Source organism: Pipra filicauda, unplaced genomic scaffold (assembly GCF_003945595.2).
Source record: "Pipra filicauda isolate LSUMZ 115617 unplaced genomic scaffold, ASM394559v2 scaffold75_size2874737_pilon, whole genome shotgun sequence".
Lineage (NCBI taxonomy): Eukaryota > Metazoa > Chordata > Aves > Passeriformes > Pipridae > Pipra > Pipra filicauda.
In genome coordinates, this window is record NW_024104931.1 from 2,561,822 (window position 1) to 2,583,140 (window position 21,319).

General features: G+C 42.0%; 1 protein-coding gene across 1 annotated transcript in view; it reads left to right on the plus strand.

Annotated features, from left to right (window-relative positions):
• Positions 1-21,319, plus strand: part of NRXN3 (neurexin 3) — a gene marked incomplete at its 3' end in the record, with an annotated part of 360,826 nt that overhangs the window by 57,383 nt on the left and 282,124 nt on the right. Inside the window, exon 2 of the mRNA XM_039389692.1 lies at positions 612-1,877. Within this exon, the coding sequence (XP_039245626.1) occupies positions 1,169-1,877 (709 nt within the window). The remainder of the gene's footprint in view (positions 1-611; positions 1,878-21,319) is intronic.

Consider the following 21,319-nt stretch of genomic DNA (forward strand, 5'->3'; position numbering starts at 1 on the left):
GTTTGCTAGCATCTAAGCTGCAGGTTGCCATATATAATTTACATAGCACATGTTTCCAGGTTGCAGAGGTCCCTGTTGGAGTTTCTGAAGTGTATGAGACATGTAAAGTAAAAGCAGCTATTGCATGACAGGCTGACAGCAGGGTTGTCTTCTCTAATGCTTGCTTGGTGTGCTAGGAAGCATAATGAAGGCAATGGAATGGGAAGTTTGAATAATGTCTTCTCTTGCCCTGTATCAACTTCTAAACTCTAAGGAACTCTGGTCTTTGCCCTAAGCATTTTCATGGGAAAGCTCCAGCACCATTTCTCAGTTAAGTCAATGAGACTGCATCCATTAATAAATGTTAAATAATATGGTGTGTCTTTACATTGCTCAGCATTGTTATGTGTGCAGATCACTTTGTGAGTTCTCTATTAGTCCTCTTAGTTTTTAGAACATAGATGTCCTTGCTGCTTTGGAGAACTGCATAGCCAATTGCAAGCATGAAGGAGTGTCTAGAGTATCAAGAAATGTAAATGAGTTATTGCACAAGATGTTAATAAGCTTCATGGTAAAGATACGGTGAGTAATAGGACTAACTTCTCCCTCCCTTTCTTCTCTCGGCCCCACAGGTCCTGCAAGCTCCGTGAGTGCCAAGCAGTGAGTTATGGGCTGGGTATCCGCCAGTGCATCATGAAGATTGACTTTATTTTTGCCCTCTTGAGGTTCACATGCTTTATGAATTTGCTCTCTCTTCTGTCTCACTGCCACCACCGTCAATATTGTCATCACTTCTAGAAAACAAGAATTTTAGGCTTGGACTTCAGCTCTACCTTTCCTTACTTCTGGAACACCAGTATCACCTTTGTGTTCTACCAAAACAAATCACTGTGGGTTATTTTGCCCTTCACAAAAGTACACTATCTGGAGAAGTCTCTTCATGTATCCTGTGCTTCTGAGATAAAAGCTTCTGAATCCTAAAGGATAATTGAGATCTTTCCCTGCGGAGGAGACATTTCCTCTTGGTCACGTGAACGTGCTATCTCAGTTTCCACTTACTCTCCCACTCTGTCACTCTTTCTGCTCTCCTCCTCTTCTCTTTGGATTTAGCACTTGGTGTTGACTGCTGGGGTTCTCCTCCCAGTAGTGTGGCTTCTGTTTTTCTCCTAGGGAAGAGCAGGTTGAAACAATGGGCTTCACTCTGCATTCTGTCTACTTCACCTTGAAGGTGAGTTTGCTACTGGGCTCCTTGCTGGGTCTCTCTTTGGGTCTGGAGTTCATGGGCATCCCCAACCAGTGGGCCCGCTACCTCCGCTGGGATGCCAGCACTAGGAGCGAACTCAGCTTCCAGTTCAAGACCAACGTCTCTGCTGGGCTGCTTCTCTATTTTGATGATGGTGGTGTCTGTGACTTCCTCTGTCTGTCCCTTGTTGATGGGCGCATCCAGCTCCAGTTCAGTGTGGACTGTGCAGAGACAACAGTTATCACAGACAAGCAGGTAAATGACAGCAACTGGCACTTCCTGATGGTCAGCCGCAATCACCTTCGGACGGTGCTAGTGCTGGATGGCGAGGCCAAGCCGGGTGAGGTGCGTCCACAACGCCAGTATATGAATATCGTCAGTGACCTTTTTGTTGGTGGAGTCCCACTGGACATCCGTCCTGCTGCCTTGACTCTTGATGGTGTTCTGAGTGAGCCTCCATTTCAAGGATTTATCCTGGATCTGAAATATGGCAACTCTGAGCCACAGCTCCTGGGTAGTCAAGGGGTCCGACTGGAAATGGAAGGACTTTGCTCAGAAAACCCCTGTGAAAATGGTGGCACTTGCTTCCTTCTGGATGGCGAGCCACACTGTGACTGTTCAGCCACTGGATATGCTGGCAAGCTGTGTTCTGAAGGTAAGAGAATACTTCCATGCTTCCCATTGATCTTTACATAATCCAAAGAGTTAATTTGTTATTTAGCAGGGCTATGACGGAGTTCTTATTCCTGCTGGTGGTTATCAGAGGAATTAAAAAGTTCCACCATTCCTATTTCAGCTGGAAGTAATGAAGTGGGAGTAGATAGCATGAACAATTGCAAGAAGCACCTTTCTGAAAGGATGCTGCATTTGTAGCATGGACAGATTTTCATCATCATCATTCATTTCATCAGCAACTTCTTAAAAAGGGTAGAGAACATAATTGGTAAATACAGACGTACCCTAGGTTAGTGTTGGTAAAAGCAATGGCTATTCCACTACCCTGTGTCCCTGAAAACTGATTGAAGTGTCAGCAAACAGGAACCATGTATAATAATGTAACTGATTGACAGGACATTGCATATGTTATTTGATGTTGGCTGTTGCTAGTCTGTGGAAGCCCCATGCTTCCCTTGAATTGCTTGCATACTAATTGCTGAATGGCACCTTGATTGTTTTAGCATCCTTGATTAAATTGCTTAAATTGCTTTTTAAATTGATCTTAGTGTTGCAAAGAGAAGAGGGATTTGCGTGTTTCTACATTGTTTCTACTCTCTTATAGAATTTGAGTCTGAAAGTTTTAAGTCATGCCAACCCCATGCTGAAGTGTATTTCAGAGTTTTTCCCTTAGTCTTTAGCAGTGTGATGGTAATTAACTCTGTGTGTGCAGGAGACTTAAGTAAGTCAACTGGATATCCCAGTGTGAGTTTGAGAATCTCATCACACCATTTTTTGTGACATTTGGCATTAAACACAACAGTTTAAGCCAAAGATTAAACCTGGACAAGAAGTGTCCAATCTGAAGGGAAAAAAAAAAACACCCTGAAATTTTGTCAAAATAGAAATACTTGCAATAATATATTTTCACAACTAGCATTTGTTTACTTATTTTGGCAATGAAACTAGATTAACCGGAGTGTAGTATCTAGAATGTGAGAAGTGCTGAAAATAGTTTTTATACTCTTGATATTCAAACAAAAAGCCCTACAGCTTATGTTTGCAGTATAGATGGAGAAGCAAATATGTTTTTATAGGAAGGGAAGGTTTGAAAAATAGACATAGCATCCATATGTACATTCATTTTGAGGTCATTTTAATGATAACAAAAAATTTGTCTTTATATCCAAACAGCACAGTAACAGTACATGACCATTAGACGGGAGTTGTGAGCCTGTGAAGTCCTGAACACCAAAATTCTTTCTAGCTGTTTGCTCTGAACTGATTAGGTCCAAACTAATAATGAGCCAGCACTGTTTTCTGTGCTTGAGCCATGAGTTACATGGGGCTGTAGAGACTGCTCAGTGTGACTGGGCAGTTCAGGAGCTGGGCCTTGGAGTGTTTGCTTAGAGAGCAAACACACCTCATATCTAAATGCCAGTTATGGTGATAGAAGATTTAAGAGCAACACAGGCATGTGGACCCTGAAACATAAAGCTGTAAGGCTCTTTCTAGTGGTGGGCCATTGGATCCAGACTCCACGGGAGCTGCTCAAGGCATAACTGCATATGGTTTTCAGTGAACATCTTGAGAAAAGAGTGTAAGAGAGCAGAAATTCCATGTACCTGTGGGTCAATTGTGAGAGCTCTAACCAGGGCTCAGGTGGTGGAGTTTCTGCATTTCCTGGGTGGGTGGAACAATCTGAAATCCATCTTCTAGTGAATCCAGGGATATTTCTGTTGTAGACACCATGGATCAAGCAGTGCTATTGTTACCTTTTGAAGCTGTGAGTCACCACTGTTGTTTGTTTCCTATAGTGATTCATCAGTTTCCAGCCGAACCTTCTATTAAGGGTGAGCAAAGAAGTTTGTCACGATGTGCCTTCTTAAGTAAACATTTTTAACTTACTCTTAGCTGGTGTCTGTTCACTCTCAGAGAAGATACTGCGCAGACAACTTTTGCAATGGATCAAATGTAGAGATTTCCACAGTCATTATCTTGTTTGGTTCTTGTTTTCTCGTTTATTACTAAATCGTGTATATTTGGTTTACGTTAGAATTTTATAATCAGCCTTCTTTTATGACCCCTTTATGCTGTAGCAGTGGTGATTTCTTTGTGTTAAATGCTGTCGCTGAAAAATGTTCCACTGTCTGTGCAGATTGTGAGAAGGGGAAAAACAAAAGAAAAGCTGTGTAGTAAGTGGAAACAAGCAGACAAAGAGAAGTGTCAAGAAAACAAAACAGGTACAAATTAAGTTTAGCTGCCTTTTTATCTGACTTTGAAAAATACAGCAAACTCCAAAATACTCCAAACTCCAAACTCTTTCAATTCTGTGAGTGTGGCAGAACCTCCACTGATAAACAGTAGGATGTGGCAGGAATGGCACAACTACATACAGGCACTTCCCGCCTGTGGCTTGATTGGCCATTAAACAACTTGTATTTTCTTTGTTTGCTTTTTTTTCCCCCAAAGAGATTGAGATGTTTGTTGTCAGAACTGTTGCTTTTGTTTTGTTTTCTTATCCTGCCTCTGGATGTTTGCAGAAATAACATGGTTATTTTATTCCCAGTCTCATTTTTGAAAAAGATGTGCTCTTTCAACCGGATATCAACAGCTCTCTTTTTGGGGGGATCCTTAACTCCATTACAGTATTTACTAGTCTGTAGTCTGTGTGCGTATTTTCATTTTGTCACCAGAGCTGGCTCTTATACTGGGAACTGATGGGATCTGATCAATAACAAGTTCTGTTTGAACAGCTAAATGTGATATGTACTTTTTTAATAATGAGTTCTTTTGACAGTGTCCAGGCCATTACTTGGCTATTGACTGATACCCATGCCTGCAGATGGTAAAACCACAGCAAACTTGTTTATTCTGTGGCCAGAGATATAAGAAATAAATAGAGAGTGGAACCTGCTGATTCTGTAGTGTGACGGATTGAAGCTCCATTTACAGTATTAGGGGCTACTGTAAGTCCAAGTGCAGTTCCAGTTATAGTGAATGCCAACAGAGAACAACCACTCCATATTGAGATAAGACTAGGAATCCTGTCTGGAATGTGCCCCCAATGTGCAGAAAAGATTTTGGCACTTCATGTGCATCTGGAGTTAGCGGGATTGTGTCTATCACGGCAGCCACATGCCCAGATGGGTAGCTGAGCAGGTACGATTTCTGTGTCTGAGTTTATACAGTGGGAGTGCAAATGCGTGCACAGTTTGTAAGGGTTGGCTGTTTTGAATAAAATGTGAGACTATTTTTATTGCAGTTGGAGTAAACTGGTTCATTGAATCTGACAGCTCTGTAGGGTACAAAGGATGGCTGATTTGAGTAGCAATTAGTTTGTATGTTTCTGGGCAATGGTGGCATTAGACGTGAAAGCTGAACTCAGAGACATCTTATCCTCTAATAAACCTCATCAGTCTCTGTGGGATCAGGCTGCTGCCAAGAGAATGATGTTCCTGTAGAATTTGAGCAGCACAGATACATTTATGTTGCTAGAAAAAACACCAACAAAACCTTCCCCATGCAAATTTTGCAAACTGAGCTGCTGGAGAAGCCAGATGAGCATGTTCCTATCTGCTCCTTCAGGATCACGCTGTCAGTCTGCAAGAAATTTTCTCATTCTCCGACACTGCTGTACTTTGGCACAAGACTTCACCCCTCTTCCAAGACTCCTTCTGGACTTGGTGAGAAAAGGTGAACAGAAGATGTGCTTAGAAATGACACTCTCTGCTTGTAGTTGCAGAACCAAGACGTTGATGTGATCACCAACTTCACAAAGCACCATGCTGAAGCCTTTGTCTTGCCTGCAGGGGCTGTTTCTAAACGAAGCCTGAATAGGGGCTTGATTGCACCTCTTCCCTTGATTACAGAGCAAGATTTCCTGGGGATGCTGCCTGCTGAATGACAGAGGAGCCCGTTGCTCTGTAATTATCACACTTTTAACTGCAGCGGGAACAGATTTTTCTATAGTCCCTCAGCTTCGTTTAAAGTGACAAGTTACTGCAGGATTTATCCTCCTCCTGCCCCTTCGCAACAGCCCAGTCTTGGCTGTATCTGAAGGGACTGCTTAGCCTCTCTTGCAGTCACTGTATCTCCCTTCCAGCCACCCTAATCTTTATAATACGGGGGGGGCTAGTTTGGCCCTTTGCCATGAGCCTGATGGTTGCACTTAATTTGCATATACATTTACATACATTTTGTAATCAGAAACAAATGAACATGACCACAATATTTGCTTCCATTTGCATATTCCTTGATAGATGAATATAAATTGGTTTTTGTTGAATTCACCAGCAATAAACAGTTGCAGGCTCTTCATTTGGTCTTCTGCTCTGCTGTTGTAGAGGACAGCAGGCAGCTCTAGGACACACTTTGGAGGAGCCCGGATCTTCACTCACCAGTGCAAAACTCTAGAATTGATGGTCTTCAAGGTCTGTGGAGTAAATATTACAAAGGGCAAATCTGCTGTTTTATGTCACTTCTCATGTCACAGCACTGGCCATCGGGCAGAAAGCTGGTAAGAACTCTGCTCATGACTTAATTTTGCAGCAATTTGTTTTTCCTCCTCTCTTTCTCTTGCTCATTCTTCCTGGTTTAAGTTCCTTTGGTCGTATTTAAAATTATAATATTTTTTCCAGTCTGGTTGTAAATTTTTTATGTATTGCCAGATGAGCACCAGAGAAAGACAATGTGTTAAGATATTAATTGATGTTTATGAAGTGCTTTGAAACTCCAAAGTGCAGTTTAAGCACCATTTGTTATTCTTAATGATTAATATTAAAACTGAGCGGGAGCCTCAGAATTTGGATTTGTATCCTACATACCCTTTCACAGAAGATACCTAGGACCCATGTTCCTTCACTAAGCATAGACTGCCTGCAACTCCAGAGCTAGCTGGATTTGTTTTGTGGTCTCCCCTGCTTTTAATGCAGGGGAGCGTCAGGGAGATTACAGGACTCTGCGTGGTGAGTGCCATTGATTCAAATAGTCTATCTGCAATACATGCTGACAGCTATATTCTTCTTGTTTCACCCTCCTGTATTATAGATGACCATGAGACTACAATCCTTTTCTACTTGATTGCAGATCAGCTGCAGACCTCAGGCAAGAAAGAAGTTAAAGCTCTCAGTTAGGCAAGGCTTCGACATCTCCTCTGATAAAATGAAGCAGGTGGTGGTTGGATACAAAGGAGATTGCTATTTGGTGTGAGGTGGAACTGGTAAAGAGCGAGAATAATTTGTGGACCAGGAGAGAGTAGAACTCAGGGGAAAAAAAACGGGATCAAAATGTTACTTTATAAATAGTAAAAACCCTAGTTCATACAGACTGTTTACATCAGCTGTTCTGTATTGGTTTTACTTGCCTGATAGTATAAGAGAACAGTTCTTGGTTATTGCAAAGAGTAGATTTGAATGGGCTGAGCAAGCTTCTGGAGGACTAAATCTAGCTGGAATCTGGATACCAGCTTTCTCTGTCAGCCCATAGACCAACCTGCTGTCCCATAGACCAGACTCTGTCCCATAGTGTGAACAGCTAGGAATTAAACTGGAATTTTTGGGCATTGCTTAAGAAAGATTGAAATGAAAGTAACCAATAATAATTATGAAAGTGAGCAGAGTCAGGAATTTCTGATTTGGGCTTATGGTTCAGAAAAAAGGTTTATTTTCTTTTGGTTTTGCCCTAAAAAAAGGGGGGGGGGGAGAGTTGATATATTGTTACTGTACGGGCTTCTGCTGAGCTAGGCAGCTTGTCATAGAGGTCAATCAGCAGTAAATATAGCCCCAAGCAAGACAGCACATGCTGTAGCTGTTGCTTTCATCCTTATTCCAGTATGGAGGTGTGCACGGCATTTGCCACAGGGTAATTTTTGTTATGTTTTGGTGGAAAATGGAGGGCAGCAATCCTCCCAGATACCTTTAGGATGCTGGAAACGGCACCACGAAGCTCCGGGGAAAGAATCGGATGAGGAGCACATCTGTCCAGCACACTCTGTCACTACTAAGAGAAGATGCGCCTCTGCACGTCGACCTCAGCAATGAGTGTTTCCTGGTGCAGGAAAAGGTGGTAATCCATGTGATGAAATGGTAGAATGGCCACTTGTCCTGGGCCAACTTCTGATTTCCCTTTACTTCTTGTTTCATTGCTAACCCACTTTTAACTTCGATGGACAGAAAAGCTTCTTTCTCTCCCTATAAAAAGCAAGGCAACTGCCATGTTATTGCTGTCTGGAGATAGCAATGTGGCTTCTGGGTGTGTGTGTGTGTCTCCCATAATCCTTCATTGCAGACAGGCTCACTGCCATTGTACACCTACCCTTCTTCCATCTGTGAACAGGTCCAGGAGCTGGCAAATGGGTGCAAAACAGCCCAAGGGCTGAGAGAAGTAGATATGAGGAGGGAGGGAGGACTGTGGATGTCACAGTCTACTTGATGTAGAACTGGTTTGTATTTTAATGTGTTTACTCTGAAGTAGGGCTGGGACCTAAGTACACTAGATTCATATTCTGTGTTGCTGGCACCATTGCCAGTTATGCTGTGTCAGCTCTCCAGACCCTGTCTGCATGTACACTTGTTCACCTCATTATTCTGTAGATACCAAAGTATACCACGTAAAGAAAGTGGAGTGGGGCAGCAGAACTTGAATGGTCTGGTCTTAAGAGCGTTAGCACCTAAGAGGCTAATTTCCATTTCTACCACAGGCTTTCTGTGTCCCCAGAGTGATTTGCTGGCAGACTAAAAGACTCAAGACTGAATCAATTGACCTTTCTTTGCAGGGGATATGTACCTGGTTACCCTCCGTGTCTCAGTTTCCATATCTGAAATATGTAGCCAGTGGGGCTTCTGTACCTCCTGGTATTAAGAATCCCATATGCTTCTGTATGACAGTGATAGAGACATATAAATATCTTAGCATGACAAGTAAATGATTATCATTCATGAACACCCCGTAGGATGACCTGGTTTGATTGTAAGTTTTTTAACTTGGCTTGCAGTTGGAAATTAAGGTGGTTTTCCTTGTTAAGTGTCCATCCTTGAGGAGCACTCATCTTTTTTTTCAACAGAAATCTCCCCATTTCCTGCTGCTGTGTGCAGTGTCACACTGTGAGTACTCAGACTCTTCCCAGGCCAGGCTGCAGTTGTGCTGGTAAAGACAGAACCTGAGCAGCAGCATAACCTCTTCCCTGTCGGTGACATGAAGCAGATGCTGCACTGCAGGGTGCTGATCAGAGCAATGAGAGAAAGAGAGCTTTTGACTTTTTTTTTTTTTGTATCTGACCCATGTACTCCATTGACTTCCCCCAAGTGTCCTCTGCCATGAACCACAAATGCTGATCAGATGCTTTTCCTTGTACGGTGACCCACCTCTGCCTACCTGTCTGCATTGGCACTCTTCCTGCTGTGGCTGCTCATTTCAGCCTGCTACTTTCACCCTCCATGCTCGAGACTTGCCTTGACCTTGTGCAGTCAGGAAGAGCAAAGAGAGTTTAAAGGGTACCCGAGCAGAATGGCAGAGGTTGCACTTCCTCTGTTCCTGTATGAATCATTGCATAAAAAGCAGGACAGCAGAGAAGAAAGCCCATTGGATTGTTTCTGAGTGTTTAGTTAGCACAAAGCTGGCAAGCGTTTTGTGGTTCTAAGGCATTGAAAGGGTGGGTAAAAATCTTCTTTCTTTTCCTCAACTCTCATCAAAACAACTCTGCTTATTAGATACAGCAGGTGTATTTGTAACTGGCCTGCAGTTTGCCATGTAGGCCAAGGAGGAAAGGGATACTTGGCTTTTGGGATTTTGCTGTGAGATGTGATCTTCCTCCTCTTACTCATGGAATTTGACCGATTAAGTAACCCAAGTGGATGTAATGGACTGGGTTTGGCTCTGAGTATTTGGCAAGAGACCTTTATCAGAAAGGAAGAAGCAGCTCCTTGGTAGATGTAGAAATTTGAGCTGTACGTTAAAACCAGGCTTCAATCTCTAATGCTGCTGTCAGGCCCTGTAGTTTTCTTGGCTGCTGCATTTATTCAGAAGCCTTTCTTGGACTCTGTAATCTCTTGGGTGGATTTTCATTTCTTTGTGGTTTGTTGCCTTAATACTTGAGAAAAATGACACTGAGTTTTCTAAACCTCTGGTGTGTCCCTGCAGGCATGCTTTTGATTTTCTGGTCTTTCCTGCTGCTTCCATCTTGCAAGCCTGGCTTTCAGGGTCGGAGTGCCTCTCAGTACCTTTCTTTTCAAGGTAATATAGGAGAAATCCTTGGAACTAAATGCATGTTTGTCCACTGAGACTGGTCAGAAACAACAGTTGGGGCGGAGATGGCTAGCAGTAAAGAGAGTGACTTGTGTTGTGATCTGCAAATTTCATAATTCAGTGGTGTTTGCAGCTAAATTCCTTAAGTTCCTTTCTGTATATGGCTGAAATTGCTTATATTCCCCAAAGATTGTTTTTAAATGGGGAAGAAGTATATGTAATAATTCCTTAATAAATTACTGATAAAAAAGATCAGGGGAAAAAGAAAAAGGTGAGATATGTGAAGAAGAGAGGAAATTAAATTACTTGTCTAGGACTACCTAAAAGAAAAAAACTGGGAAAATATTCAGAATTTCTGTGCTTTTATTTCTGTCTTTTGCCTTTTTCTCTGTGGCTTCCATGAGACCTGCTGTGGGACTTGGTTTGGTAGGAGGCAGGGGGCAAATGGACCAACCTGCATGATGCCTACCAGACCTCTGGTGTAATTGGAGATCTGTGCAGGTCCTTGTAATTCACATAGCTTTGACTTTTAAGGAAGATAACAGGAGATGGATGAACATAAAAAATTATGGATCAGTATATTGCCATCATGAAGCAGTAGCATTGTTATATCTCTCAGGATAACCAGAGCTAGAGGTATGTTTATATTAGTGTCAAAGATTAGGTGCAACTCATACAGGCATATCTAGCTGAAAATTTGACAGATTAGGTACTGGTAGCTATGCGATCACAGCAGCTTGGAAGGTAGCCATATGATGATATTGTTAAGACTATAAGTTTATTATTGTTTAGGAGACCCTCTGACTAAACATTGGATGCTGCAGGAAATGGCAAAATCCTCCTTCAGAGTTCCTCTAGTGGACACTGTGTTGTTGGAGATCTGATTTTATTTTTCTTCATTGAATAAAGTAGGGCTCCAAATTGTAATTTAGCTTGCTGGCTGTCTTCTCCTAAATTTTCTATTTTCCTTCATTGCTTAAGCTGAAATGGTCAGTTGTGTCTCAACTTGCATCTACGACAAATTCCAAAGCTTGCTGTTTTTTTTTTATCTCCAGATAGGAGACCTGTATACCTATATACATTATCTCTACTTTGCATCCTACACAGAAATGTATCTGTAAGGCAGTCTGGTGTTTGCCCGCCCTGTCTTGTGGCATGTTTGAACGAAAGATGCGTGGTTACTCAACCCCACCATGCTCCAGCTGTGGGAACTGTTAGAAGTGGAGGCAACAGGAGACTTAAGCATAGATTAACTTGACCAGAGAGGAGAACAGTTTTCTGGCTTGAAGACACAAGTGGAGCCTGGAGCACAGGTAGGGTGATGACCAGATTGGTGCCCTTTGAAACCTCCCAGGAGAGAAGAGTGGTGTGCAGCACTGTTATCATATCAGTTCATTGGAAGTGATAGATCTATAGCTACTGCTGTTTGTCAAGAGCGCCACTAAAGGAAAGGCCCAAGGAGTAATCTGAGTGGACTGGACTTGAATGAGCTCTTCCCAGTTTGCCTTCTCAGGTGTGCCAGTATCATTGAACAGTGCAGTCCCTCAACAGTGACAGTGAAGGCAGCAAGGCTGAGTATATTAACAAAGAACTACAGCTGCTGATTGGAGGGGCTAGTATTGTCAGCAGTTTGGTCTTTAGCTTTTTAGTGTGTTGGATTGAATCTCAGTAGTTTACAATGTAGCTGGACCTAAGGACTGGTCAGCAGGCAAGAAATACTCTTTGAAATGCAGCCAGCCCAAGCTGAGATTTGGGCTGAATGAGCAAGGCTCTGCCTATGAAAACCACTTGGGATCTGCACTGGTATGGCATGACAACCATTCTTGAGCTCTGGGATGTTTTCCTTGCCATTGCTAGTGTGGGAACTCCTAGTTTGCCCGAGGCAAAAGATAACTGAACCAAAGGACTAAGTAACAGATCCTCTATCTCGGGAGAACAATTGGCTGTGACTTCAGACCTCATTTGTCAGTGGTGCTTAATTATAGCCCTGCTACCACTTACAGTGGTGGTCACTGCTGTATTGTAGGTCTATTTAATGCTCCCTCTGGTCTTAAAAATCTATGAATCTATATCCCACTATTTTAGGGCATTTGTAACAGTCTCCACTAGTTTTCTTCCAGAGCTGAAATCGCTTAAGTTTCCTCTTGGTTACTTAACAAAATATTGGTGTTGGAATGCTGACTAAAACAATTTAAGCCCCTTTTCAGGTCTGGGAGTGAAACAAAATGTAGCTTACATCTGGGTTAGTTTCCAACCTTACAGTTGTCCAGCTGTTTTTTCCTGTGCACGGCTCTGCTGCAGTGTTGCTATGTGAACTGTTTGAACTTGCAGATACAGATGTGTCAGGGATAAGCTGCTCTGTAGTAAATATATCAGATGTGCAGATCATTGCATAAAATGTTTTCTTGCACATCTGGTCCCATAAATAGTATTCAACTTAAAATTAACCTCATACACGAAGTTCTCTTTAGTCAGGCAAAGCTTTCATTCATACTGATGGAAGATGTGCTTAACTAAGAACTAAAGCCAAATGTACTTAGATTTGTTGATCTTGTCAGTTAAAAAAATTACTTTTAAGTCACCTTGGAGCCTCATGACTGGTCTGGAATTCAAAATAGTAGTTTTGATAATTTTACCTTCATATCGTATTTATTCAGTCCATTTTCACCTCTAAAAATTTGGCCAAAGGTGCACATTACTCTATGAGATTCTTTCCTTCCCTGTGTTTGCCTTTAATATTAATTTTAATGATCTGATACTGAACTAAAGACCATTCAAATGTTCATCTTTTGAAACTGAGTGAAAAAGGAAAATTAATGACAAAAATCCTGTTTAAATGTGATATTAAAGTTGTGAATTTCAGAATTAAATGGTAGTACCTGCTACAATCAAAATGCCACATGGCAATGTACTTCAGGCATCCTGCACTTGAATTGTGTGCAAGGCAGGAAAACAAAAGAGCTAAAATACTGTCAGGTTAATAATAAATTGTGCATACATGTGGCACATTTCATCAGAGTACTCCTAAGCATCTCACAACTACTGATAAATCAGTCAGCCTTCACATCACTCTACTGCATTGTGAAATGCATGTTATCTCCGTTTTACTGATGGCAAAACTGAGAGGCAAGCAGAATGTGAATTATTGAAGGGTATCAAGTCAGAAGCTGCCTGAGGTGGAATTGGAATCCAGAATGCTAAATCCTAAGTATTAAACAATATAGTAGTTTATCTAGTTTTATCCAAGTGTGCTGGAAAAGCCACAGAATACCGTGGCTTACACTGAATGTGAAGCTTTGGATTTTAGGGATTCTTTTAAAAGTTTCAGTTGATTGAAATTCAAAGAAATACATATTTTTATTCTTTCTGATGGAATGGATTGTCCATATCCAAGAATTTCTGTCCTTTGAGGCTGTTGTTGCTTAACTTTGTCACTGAAACAATCTTGAAACAGCTTGTTCTTTACTTCTTGCCAGTATGCTGCCCTACTTGGGCTATGCTTTATGGATTCCCCTGTTTAGTTTTATAGTTAGTAATGAGGAAAAATAGACTTGTAGCAATAAAAATTTTAACTGTTTTGTCCCATCTGTGGTTTATGTGCACTTTGATCCAACTTTTCAAAATAGGATCTGATTCTTTTAAATGTTTCCAATAGAGAACAGTTTATAATTTTACCTAAAATATCAAAATGAAACATTAATTTAAAATATTTGAATACTTTGCTGAACATCCCCTTGGGTGGAAGGTGAGTAGGAAAAGTGTACTGTGTAAATGTACTGTGATCTTACATTGCCCCTCCCTTCTGAATTTCTGCAAACCTGCAAAGGTGATGCTCTCATGTAACCTTCTCATCCTGTCAAGCTTTCATTGTCAATAAGACAGTGAGTTTTACTGGAAACTTTGCTCCAGAGTGGAGTGGCTCCAACAAACCACTGAAGACAGGATTCTTTTGTGCTAGACTTCCAGCTAGGGGATAGAACTGACTATATAGACAGTATTTCATATATGATGGAAATAGAAGAATTTTCAATTTTTCTTTTTTTTTTTGGTTTGGTTATTTTTGTAGAATCAATTAGGTTGGAAAAGACCCCTGTGATCATTGAGTCCAACCATTAACCTACCACTAAGTGCTACATATAAATATTTTCAAAATACCTCCAAAGAAGGGTGACTCAACCACTTCCCTGGGCAGCCTGTTCCTGTGCTTGACAACCCTTTCCATAAAGAAAATTTCTCTAATATCTAACCTGAAGGTACCCTGGCTGCTTGAAGCTATGTCCTCTCATCCTGTCTCTAGTTGCCTGGGAGAAGAGACCGACCTCCACCTCACTACAGCCTCCTTTCCGGTAGTTGTAGAGAGCAGTAAGGACGCCCCTGAGCCTTCTTTTCTCCAGGCTAAATAACCTCAGCTGCTCCTCATAGAACTTACTCTCTAGACCCTTCACCACCTCCATTGCCCTTCTCTGGACATGCTCCAACACTTCAATGTCTTTCCTGTCATGAGAGGCCCAAAACCGAACACAGTACTTGTGGTGTGGCCTCACCAGAGCCAGGTACAGGGGAACAATTACTGTCCTAGTCCTGCTGGTTGCACTATTGCTGATACAGACCAGGATGCCATTGGCCTTCTGGGCCACATGGGCACACTGCTGGCTCATGTTCAGTGACTGTCAACCAGCACCCCCAGGTCCTTTTCTGCTGTGCAGCTTTCCAGCCACTCTGCCCTGGGCCTGTAGCACTGCATTGGGTTATTGTGACTCAGGTGCTGGACCCAGCACTTGGCCTTGTTGAACCTCGTGACATTGGCCTCAGTGCATCGATTCAGCCTGTCCAGATCCCACTGTAGAGCCTTCCTGCCCTCCAGCAGATCAACATTCCACTCACCTTGGTGTCATCTGCAAACTGACTGAGGGTGTACTGAATCCCCTTGTCCATATTATCGATAGAGATATTAAACAGAACTGGCCCCAATACTGAGGACTGTCCACCAGCTGGATATGACTCCGTTCACTACCACTCTTGGGGCTTGGCCATCCTGATAGGTTTTTACTCAGCAATGGGTACACCTGTCCAAACCTTAAGCAGAGAGAAGATCACATGGAAAATGGATTCCTGAAAAGACCTGTTCTTTTTTATCTTTACTCTCTTTGAGCAACTTAAAACCCCAAACAACATTTTAGAAAAGTTATTTCTTCTGTGTTTATTCCCCCAAAATCTCCCATTTAGACACAAAAATGGTTCCAAAACGTCCCATTTCTAATGTTACACTTGAAACCAAATTTGCCTGGCAAAGAACAGTTACCCAAGTGAGCAGCAAGTTCAGCGTGGAATGGAGGCAGATAGGGCATGATGACCTTGTGCTTATGCTGGAAACAATAACATAATGGGAAGACATGAGTAGAGGATCTTTAACCTAAAAGTGCTCTTATATTTTCTGTTTAATTGTAATATACTGCATTTAACATGCTGTCCTCCAGCGGATACTCTTTTACTGCATAGCATACAGGATTCAAATAGAACTCGTCCACTCAGGGGGAACTAACAGTTCTGACCCGGCGCTTATTACACAAACTGTTTAAATTAAATTATTAGAAACTGTAAGCATTACATATGAATTATTTTAGTGCAGTGCACAACAGAATTTAATTGTTGGTGCTGTGAAGAAGCACATCACTGGAATTCTTTTGTATCTGAAATAAAACTCATCATCAGAACTAGGCCAGAAGGAAGCAGAGCTAAACTAACAGGCAATCCCAAGATCAGGAGTGACATTTGTTGGTAGCGCTGTCAGAGTGGATCCCAAGATACTCACAGAAAAGCGAGTGGCCAGTCCAGGCTGAGATATATTTGTAGAGCTATTAGCTCCATGATAGATGATTGGAGAGTAGTCCACAGACCTGTAACTGTGGGGATCTTTTCCTTAAATCATTCTGGCAGACTTTCAGAAGCCAAACCACATCTAAACATCAACACTCCAGCTGTTCCTTTCTCAGAGCAGAACCATGAGTTGATTTTTGTAGCTGCTTAAGGTTCTGCTGTTTTTAATGCTTTTCCTCCAGCCTCTTGTCCCACCCAGGCTTGACCCTGGCTCTGTTTGGCTTATCGCTCTATTGGGAGAAGGAAGGAACAGATAGTGCTCTGACTTCGGCATTGACCCTTGTTCCTCTTGTCCCTAGCCCTGAAGTGGTATATGGAGGAGGCTGATTTCAGGGAGGGAAGGTGGAGTGAGAGAGATGACAGATAATATGAGGAGAAAGCAGAACTGTCAAGATGATCATGGCTGGCAGGGGAAGAGCCTCCTGGTGTGACTGGCCAGGCCAGCTTTTGCATACTGGCACTAGGAGACAAAGCTGTCTCTCTGAGGCAAAGCTGTGGGAGTCTGGGGGTTGGGCTTTGCAACTGGAGAAAAAGCAAGTGAGTCAGCAAGGGAGAACCCAGTCGTGCTGTGTGTTTGTGGTGGGAAGGCTGTCCAAGCATGGAAAATTGATCAGCCTTCAGGGCACTCAGTTGGAAGGTAAAGCTGTACTTCCATATTTGTGTCTTAGTATTTGTCTTCAGCTAAATGAGATGTTCACATCTTAAAGGATCTCCTCCATCAGCATCTGCTTTGAGGGTTCTAAATCTCCCTCCTTTTGATATTTGATTCCCTTGTTGGAGTTAGTCACCTGATACTAGAGACACACTCCTCATACCTTCCTAGCCCTCATCAAATGTGTTCCAAAAACCTTGACAGGTAAAAGAACAATGCAGTGATGCATGAATCTCCTTTTTTTCCTGCAACAATCTTCTTTTTTCTCATTCCTCTGCTCTTGGCTTTAGGGAGTGAAGTCTTCTAGGTCTTCTGATGTCACTCTGGGTCCTATTGGGCCTACACATTCCTCATATATGAAATTAGAGGAGTTGTAGGAACTTTGAGTCTCCCTTTTCTTTAGTGGGATAATGTAAAGATGTTGTGACCTTCTTTCATTTCCCTCCAAGCCTTATGACGGAGAACTAGATAGTGGAACATGGCTATTACACTCAAACTGAGAAAATACTCATCTCTCTTATCACCTAGACCATTGCTATGAATTGCTCCTGTCTCCCTGAATGGAGTCCTCCTGAACCCTCAGGGATTCAAAGCCCTGCCAGCTTTAAGTGCTCTGTATTTTCCAAGGTTAATCACTATATGGGATGGACACAACAGGCATCTCTTCTGAGTGTGGGAATCTCAGAAAAGAGCAGATGCCCAACAGTCATTCTCCACAAGAACGTGCAAATTGTAAGACATGAGGTAAAAGCTCCATCTGCTGGAACAGTCTTTGAAGGTCCTGTTGGAGAAAAGCTCTGGCCTCCTGCTCCCAATTGAGGTGGTTTCATTCAGTGCCTCCTATAGCAGACAGGAAAGCAAAGACTGATGTGGAAACTATAGCAGGCAGGAAACAGCCAGAGCTGATGTCACTCATGGGTGCTGACACGGTGACACCAAGGCTGTCATGGTCATCATTGGTAGTGGAGCCGAGTCCTCTATTTTCTAAGGTGATTACAAAGGTCCTGCCTCAGACCTTGTCAGGAATAGCCTAAAATTGACCAGTATCCAGCAAACCAATGATAATCTGTATGCCCTGAGACTGTGCACTGCTGAGTGATCTGGAGTCAGTTAAGAAGGTGGTGTGCGTTGCATTTGAGACAATGGAAAATGTCTTTCCCTACTGGTATGGAGAAAGACTGTGAACAGTAAGATCTAGTGAGAAAGCACTACTAAGGGTCACGATGTCTCACCTGAGACTATAGCTGTAATTCAGGACAGGACTGCATGTTCTCAAAAAAAACCAGAAGGCCTGACTTGTCCTTTCTACGGTTTTGCATTTTATCATTGAATTGCAGTAAATGCACTTCTCAGATCAATAGATTTAACTTTCTTACCAACCTAAAATTTATTGAGATATTGGAGAATAAGTGTTGTCTTCTTCCCTGGTAATACAGCCCACACACATTATACACCTGTAAATTTGCAGTGGTGATTAGGAGCACTTTCAGAGTTTAGTGAATAAATCTTTGGAGACAGACTCATCCTCTTGTAAAATCAATATGGCCGTAGCTATTTGACCAATTTAATCTTTTCTATCTTTTTTCCCATTCTTTTTCAGGGTGTCACTTATAACAAAGCTTGCCGCAATAGAAGTGGGTGTTGCTTTCTTTTTGAGTCATACAAGAGACTCCCTAGGAGTGAAGAAGTAGCTTTTGCTCATGCTCTATTATGCCAAATAATAAGAGAGGTCGTTTCCGTGTTCCAAGTCTGAATGAACCTAGCAGAGACATACATGCTGTCTTTTGTCTGAGGCAGACTAGTGAAGTGGGCCTTTATTCTCTGACATCACCGAGCTCAAGACTGGATCGCAGTTCTTGCATACCATTACCCAGTCTGTAGGGCATACCTCAGAGTGATCCTCAGTCTTTCTAAGACAAGTCCTGTTTTTTTATTTTCTTTAGCTTACTCTTCATGTTATTGTGGAGGGTTCATCAAGCATTCCACATTTGGAGTAGAAGAGTGTTCTACTTCTGCCAGTAGATAACAAGCTACAACAGTTTCTCTTTCACCCATAACAAGCAATTAAGTTCATGAACATTATGACTGATAGGCAATATCCTCCTCTTGGATAGTTTCTTTTTCTCTAGAGATTAAACTGTATTGCGCTTGTAAGAAGGAATCAGTGCTTCACAAATGGTGCTGTGCAGAGCTGATGCTATTTGTTGGATTTCACCTCTGTCCTTCTGGAGTATGGCCAAGGTCCGTATATTCTGTCTAGGCACCATAAAGCTAGGTGATTGCACGTTTCTACCTTAATGTTTTATGACTAATCCTGGAGAAAAAGAATGTTCCTTATTGCCCTTTCTGCAGTGTCAATGGTCATGACCATTCCAGGGCAGTATCACTGTAAGGTGCAGATACCCACTTGAGCTATCTGTGGTGGTGAGTGTTGGGCTCTCAGAAGGAGATGAAGCTGCAGTTATCTCCTGGAATACGAAGTTGTCAGGGCTGGTCTGCATAGTGTTCTGCTTCTTTTGCAGGGTTCTATTGTGGCCTGGCTGATAAGCAAGATGTCCATAAAATGTTACATGATATAAAGAGCCAGGAAGATGTACTCAATTGTTCTCTCACTGGGAAATGATCAGGATCTGGATGTAGTGTTAACCCTGTTGCTCTATATTCTAAGCTGGTAAGCTTCCTCACCAGACTTTTGGTAAGCTTCATCACCAGCAGCAACTGATGGCTGCTGAAAAAAGTCCTTACAAATGTTCTTCTGTACATTCTGTTAACACAGATATTTCACGACAGACTTGTTTACAGGGGAAGATACCATGTGCTCCATCTGCTTCTCTATATACTGCCTGTGCTAGGTTTCTACTGGCTAAATTTTTCAATTGTTTAGTTTTCTATTACTTCCACATATATGCTACCTAATATCCAGGATTGGATGATACATCGATTTTCCTGATTACCTTTTACCAAATGACAGTATTTGGGTTGTCATACCTCTCTAGATGTCTGACTGCCCCCCACCCGTCCTTCTTCCATTTTATGTGAATGGATATCTGGCTATATCAACTCTCTTTAAATGAACGAACTGTTTCGCATATCCAGGCACACTTCACCAACTGTTGCATGGTCCTCCATCTTTGAAGACAGTAAAAACCTGGCTAATGAAAGTTCTGAGCAACTTGCTCTAGTTTAACCCCAAGGGAGTTGGGAGGCCAGAATAGATGGTCGCGGCATGACCCTTCAAACCTCAATTATTTTGTGATTATGTGTTTCTGTGAACTCAGAAGCAGATGTTAGTGCCTGTTTCTGCAACATGGTATGAGGTGGCAATGGAGAATAATAAATTTTTTTAAAATCCAGTTAAACATTATGTCTTTAAAAACACAGCTAGTTCAGGAATACTGTCCTTCAGCCACTCCAGCTGAAAGACTTTTCTCCTGCAGTCCTGGACGGCTACTGCTTTCCAGTCATTTCCAGCGAGATCCACACTGACATATTCTTGAAGAAGAGAGAACAGATATTACCCTTTTTGTAATAAGAGGACATAGAAAAGAAGTTACTGTCCCTCTTCCAAATCCCTCAGCAGTAGTGCTTATGTCCATCACTGAAATCCAAAGGTAAACTGCATCTCTGCTTCTCTGCTTCAACAAGAAGTTGTTATTAACTCTTTGAGTGTGGGACTGATTACTTACCTGGCAGTGAATGAGACTCTGTAGTGGGTTTTCAGAATATCAGAATAAGCTGAATGGCTTTCCCTGGTTCATACTGCAGTTACAGACCCTCAAGTAAGAGAGAGTTGTGTCTCTCTTTGACCTGATCAGACGTAGAGGCACAAACACTCTGGAACAGCCTGACATATGCTAATGTCTTCCTTTTCCATGCTTTTCGTGCATGAACACATAGAGCTGGATCCTGGCTGGTGAATAATAACAGTTCCTGGAGGAGAGGGTACTGACTTTTACTCATGTAACAAGCATCTGGTAGAAATTTTCTGCAAAGGGACTGCATTTAGAAATAAGAGACTAAATTGTGTTCTTTCTGTCCTTAACATCTACATGAGCTATCAGTTAGTGCTGGTGTCTGATAGTGTGTTTGGCAGTCTTCTTGGTGGGAAGGGCCAGTTGTGCTTTCTCAGTTTATATAGTGCTTAACACATTTGTGTACTTTGGAAGCCAGTTATTATGGTGCTGGATTTTCTGGATTCAGAAATCAGCGAGGAGATGAATTGAGTGGTCTACTCAACTGTTTTCACTTAGATCATGGAAAGACTGCTAGCTGGGAATAACTTTGAATCTTTGTTGACATATAGTGGATTTGAACTGGTGGTTTGGAGGTGAAAAGCTTCATATTGTTCAGCAGTGTCTTTTATATAACAGATCTGAGATAATGAGCATGGAAGCTATTTATTGCACACACTCCTTTTCAGAGACTGAAGAAAGAATAGAGATTTAAGAACATTTTTTTTAATACCAAAAAGATGTACGCCTTTTTCCTATACCCTCGCTGTCTGTTTTCTGTTTTTCTGGGTATGAGCTTATGTGTATTATGTTAACAGATTAATTGAAAGAAAAAACAGATCAAATTTTTTTCTGCATGCAAGAGCTGGTAATTTTAGGGGCCTGATCCTAGTCCGTTCAATGGAGACATCTGCTGAATTCAGTGGGTATGAGGTCCTA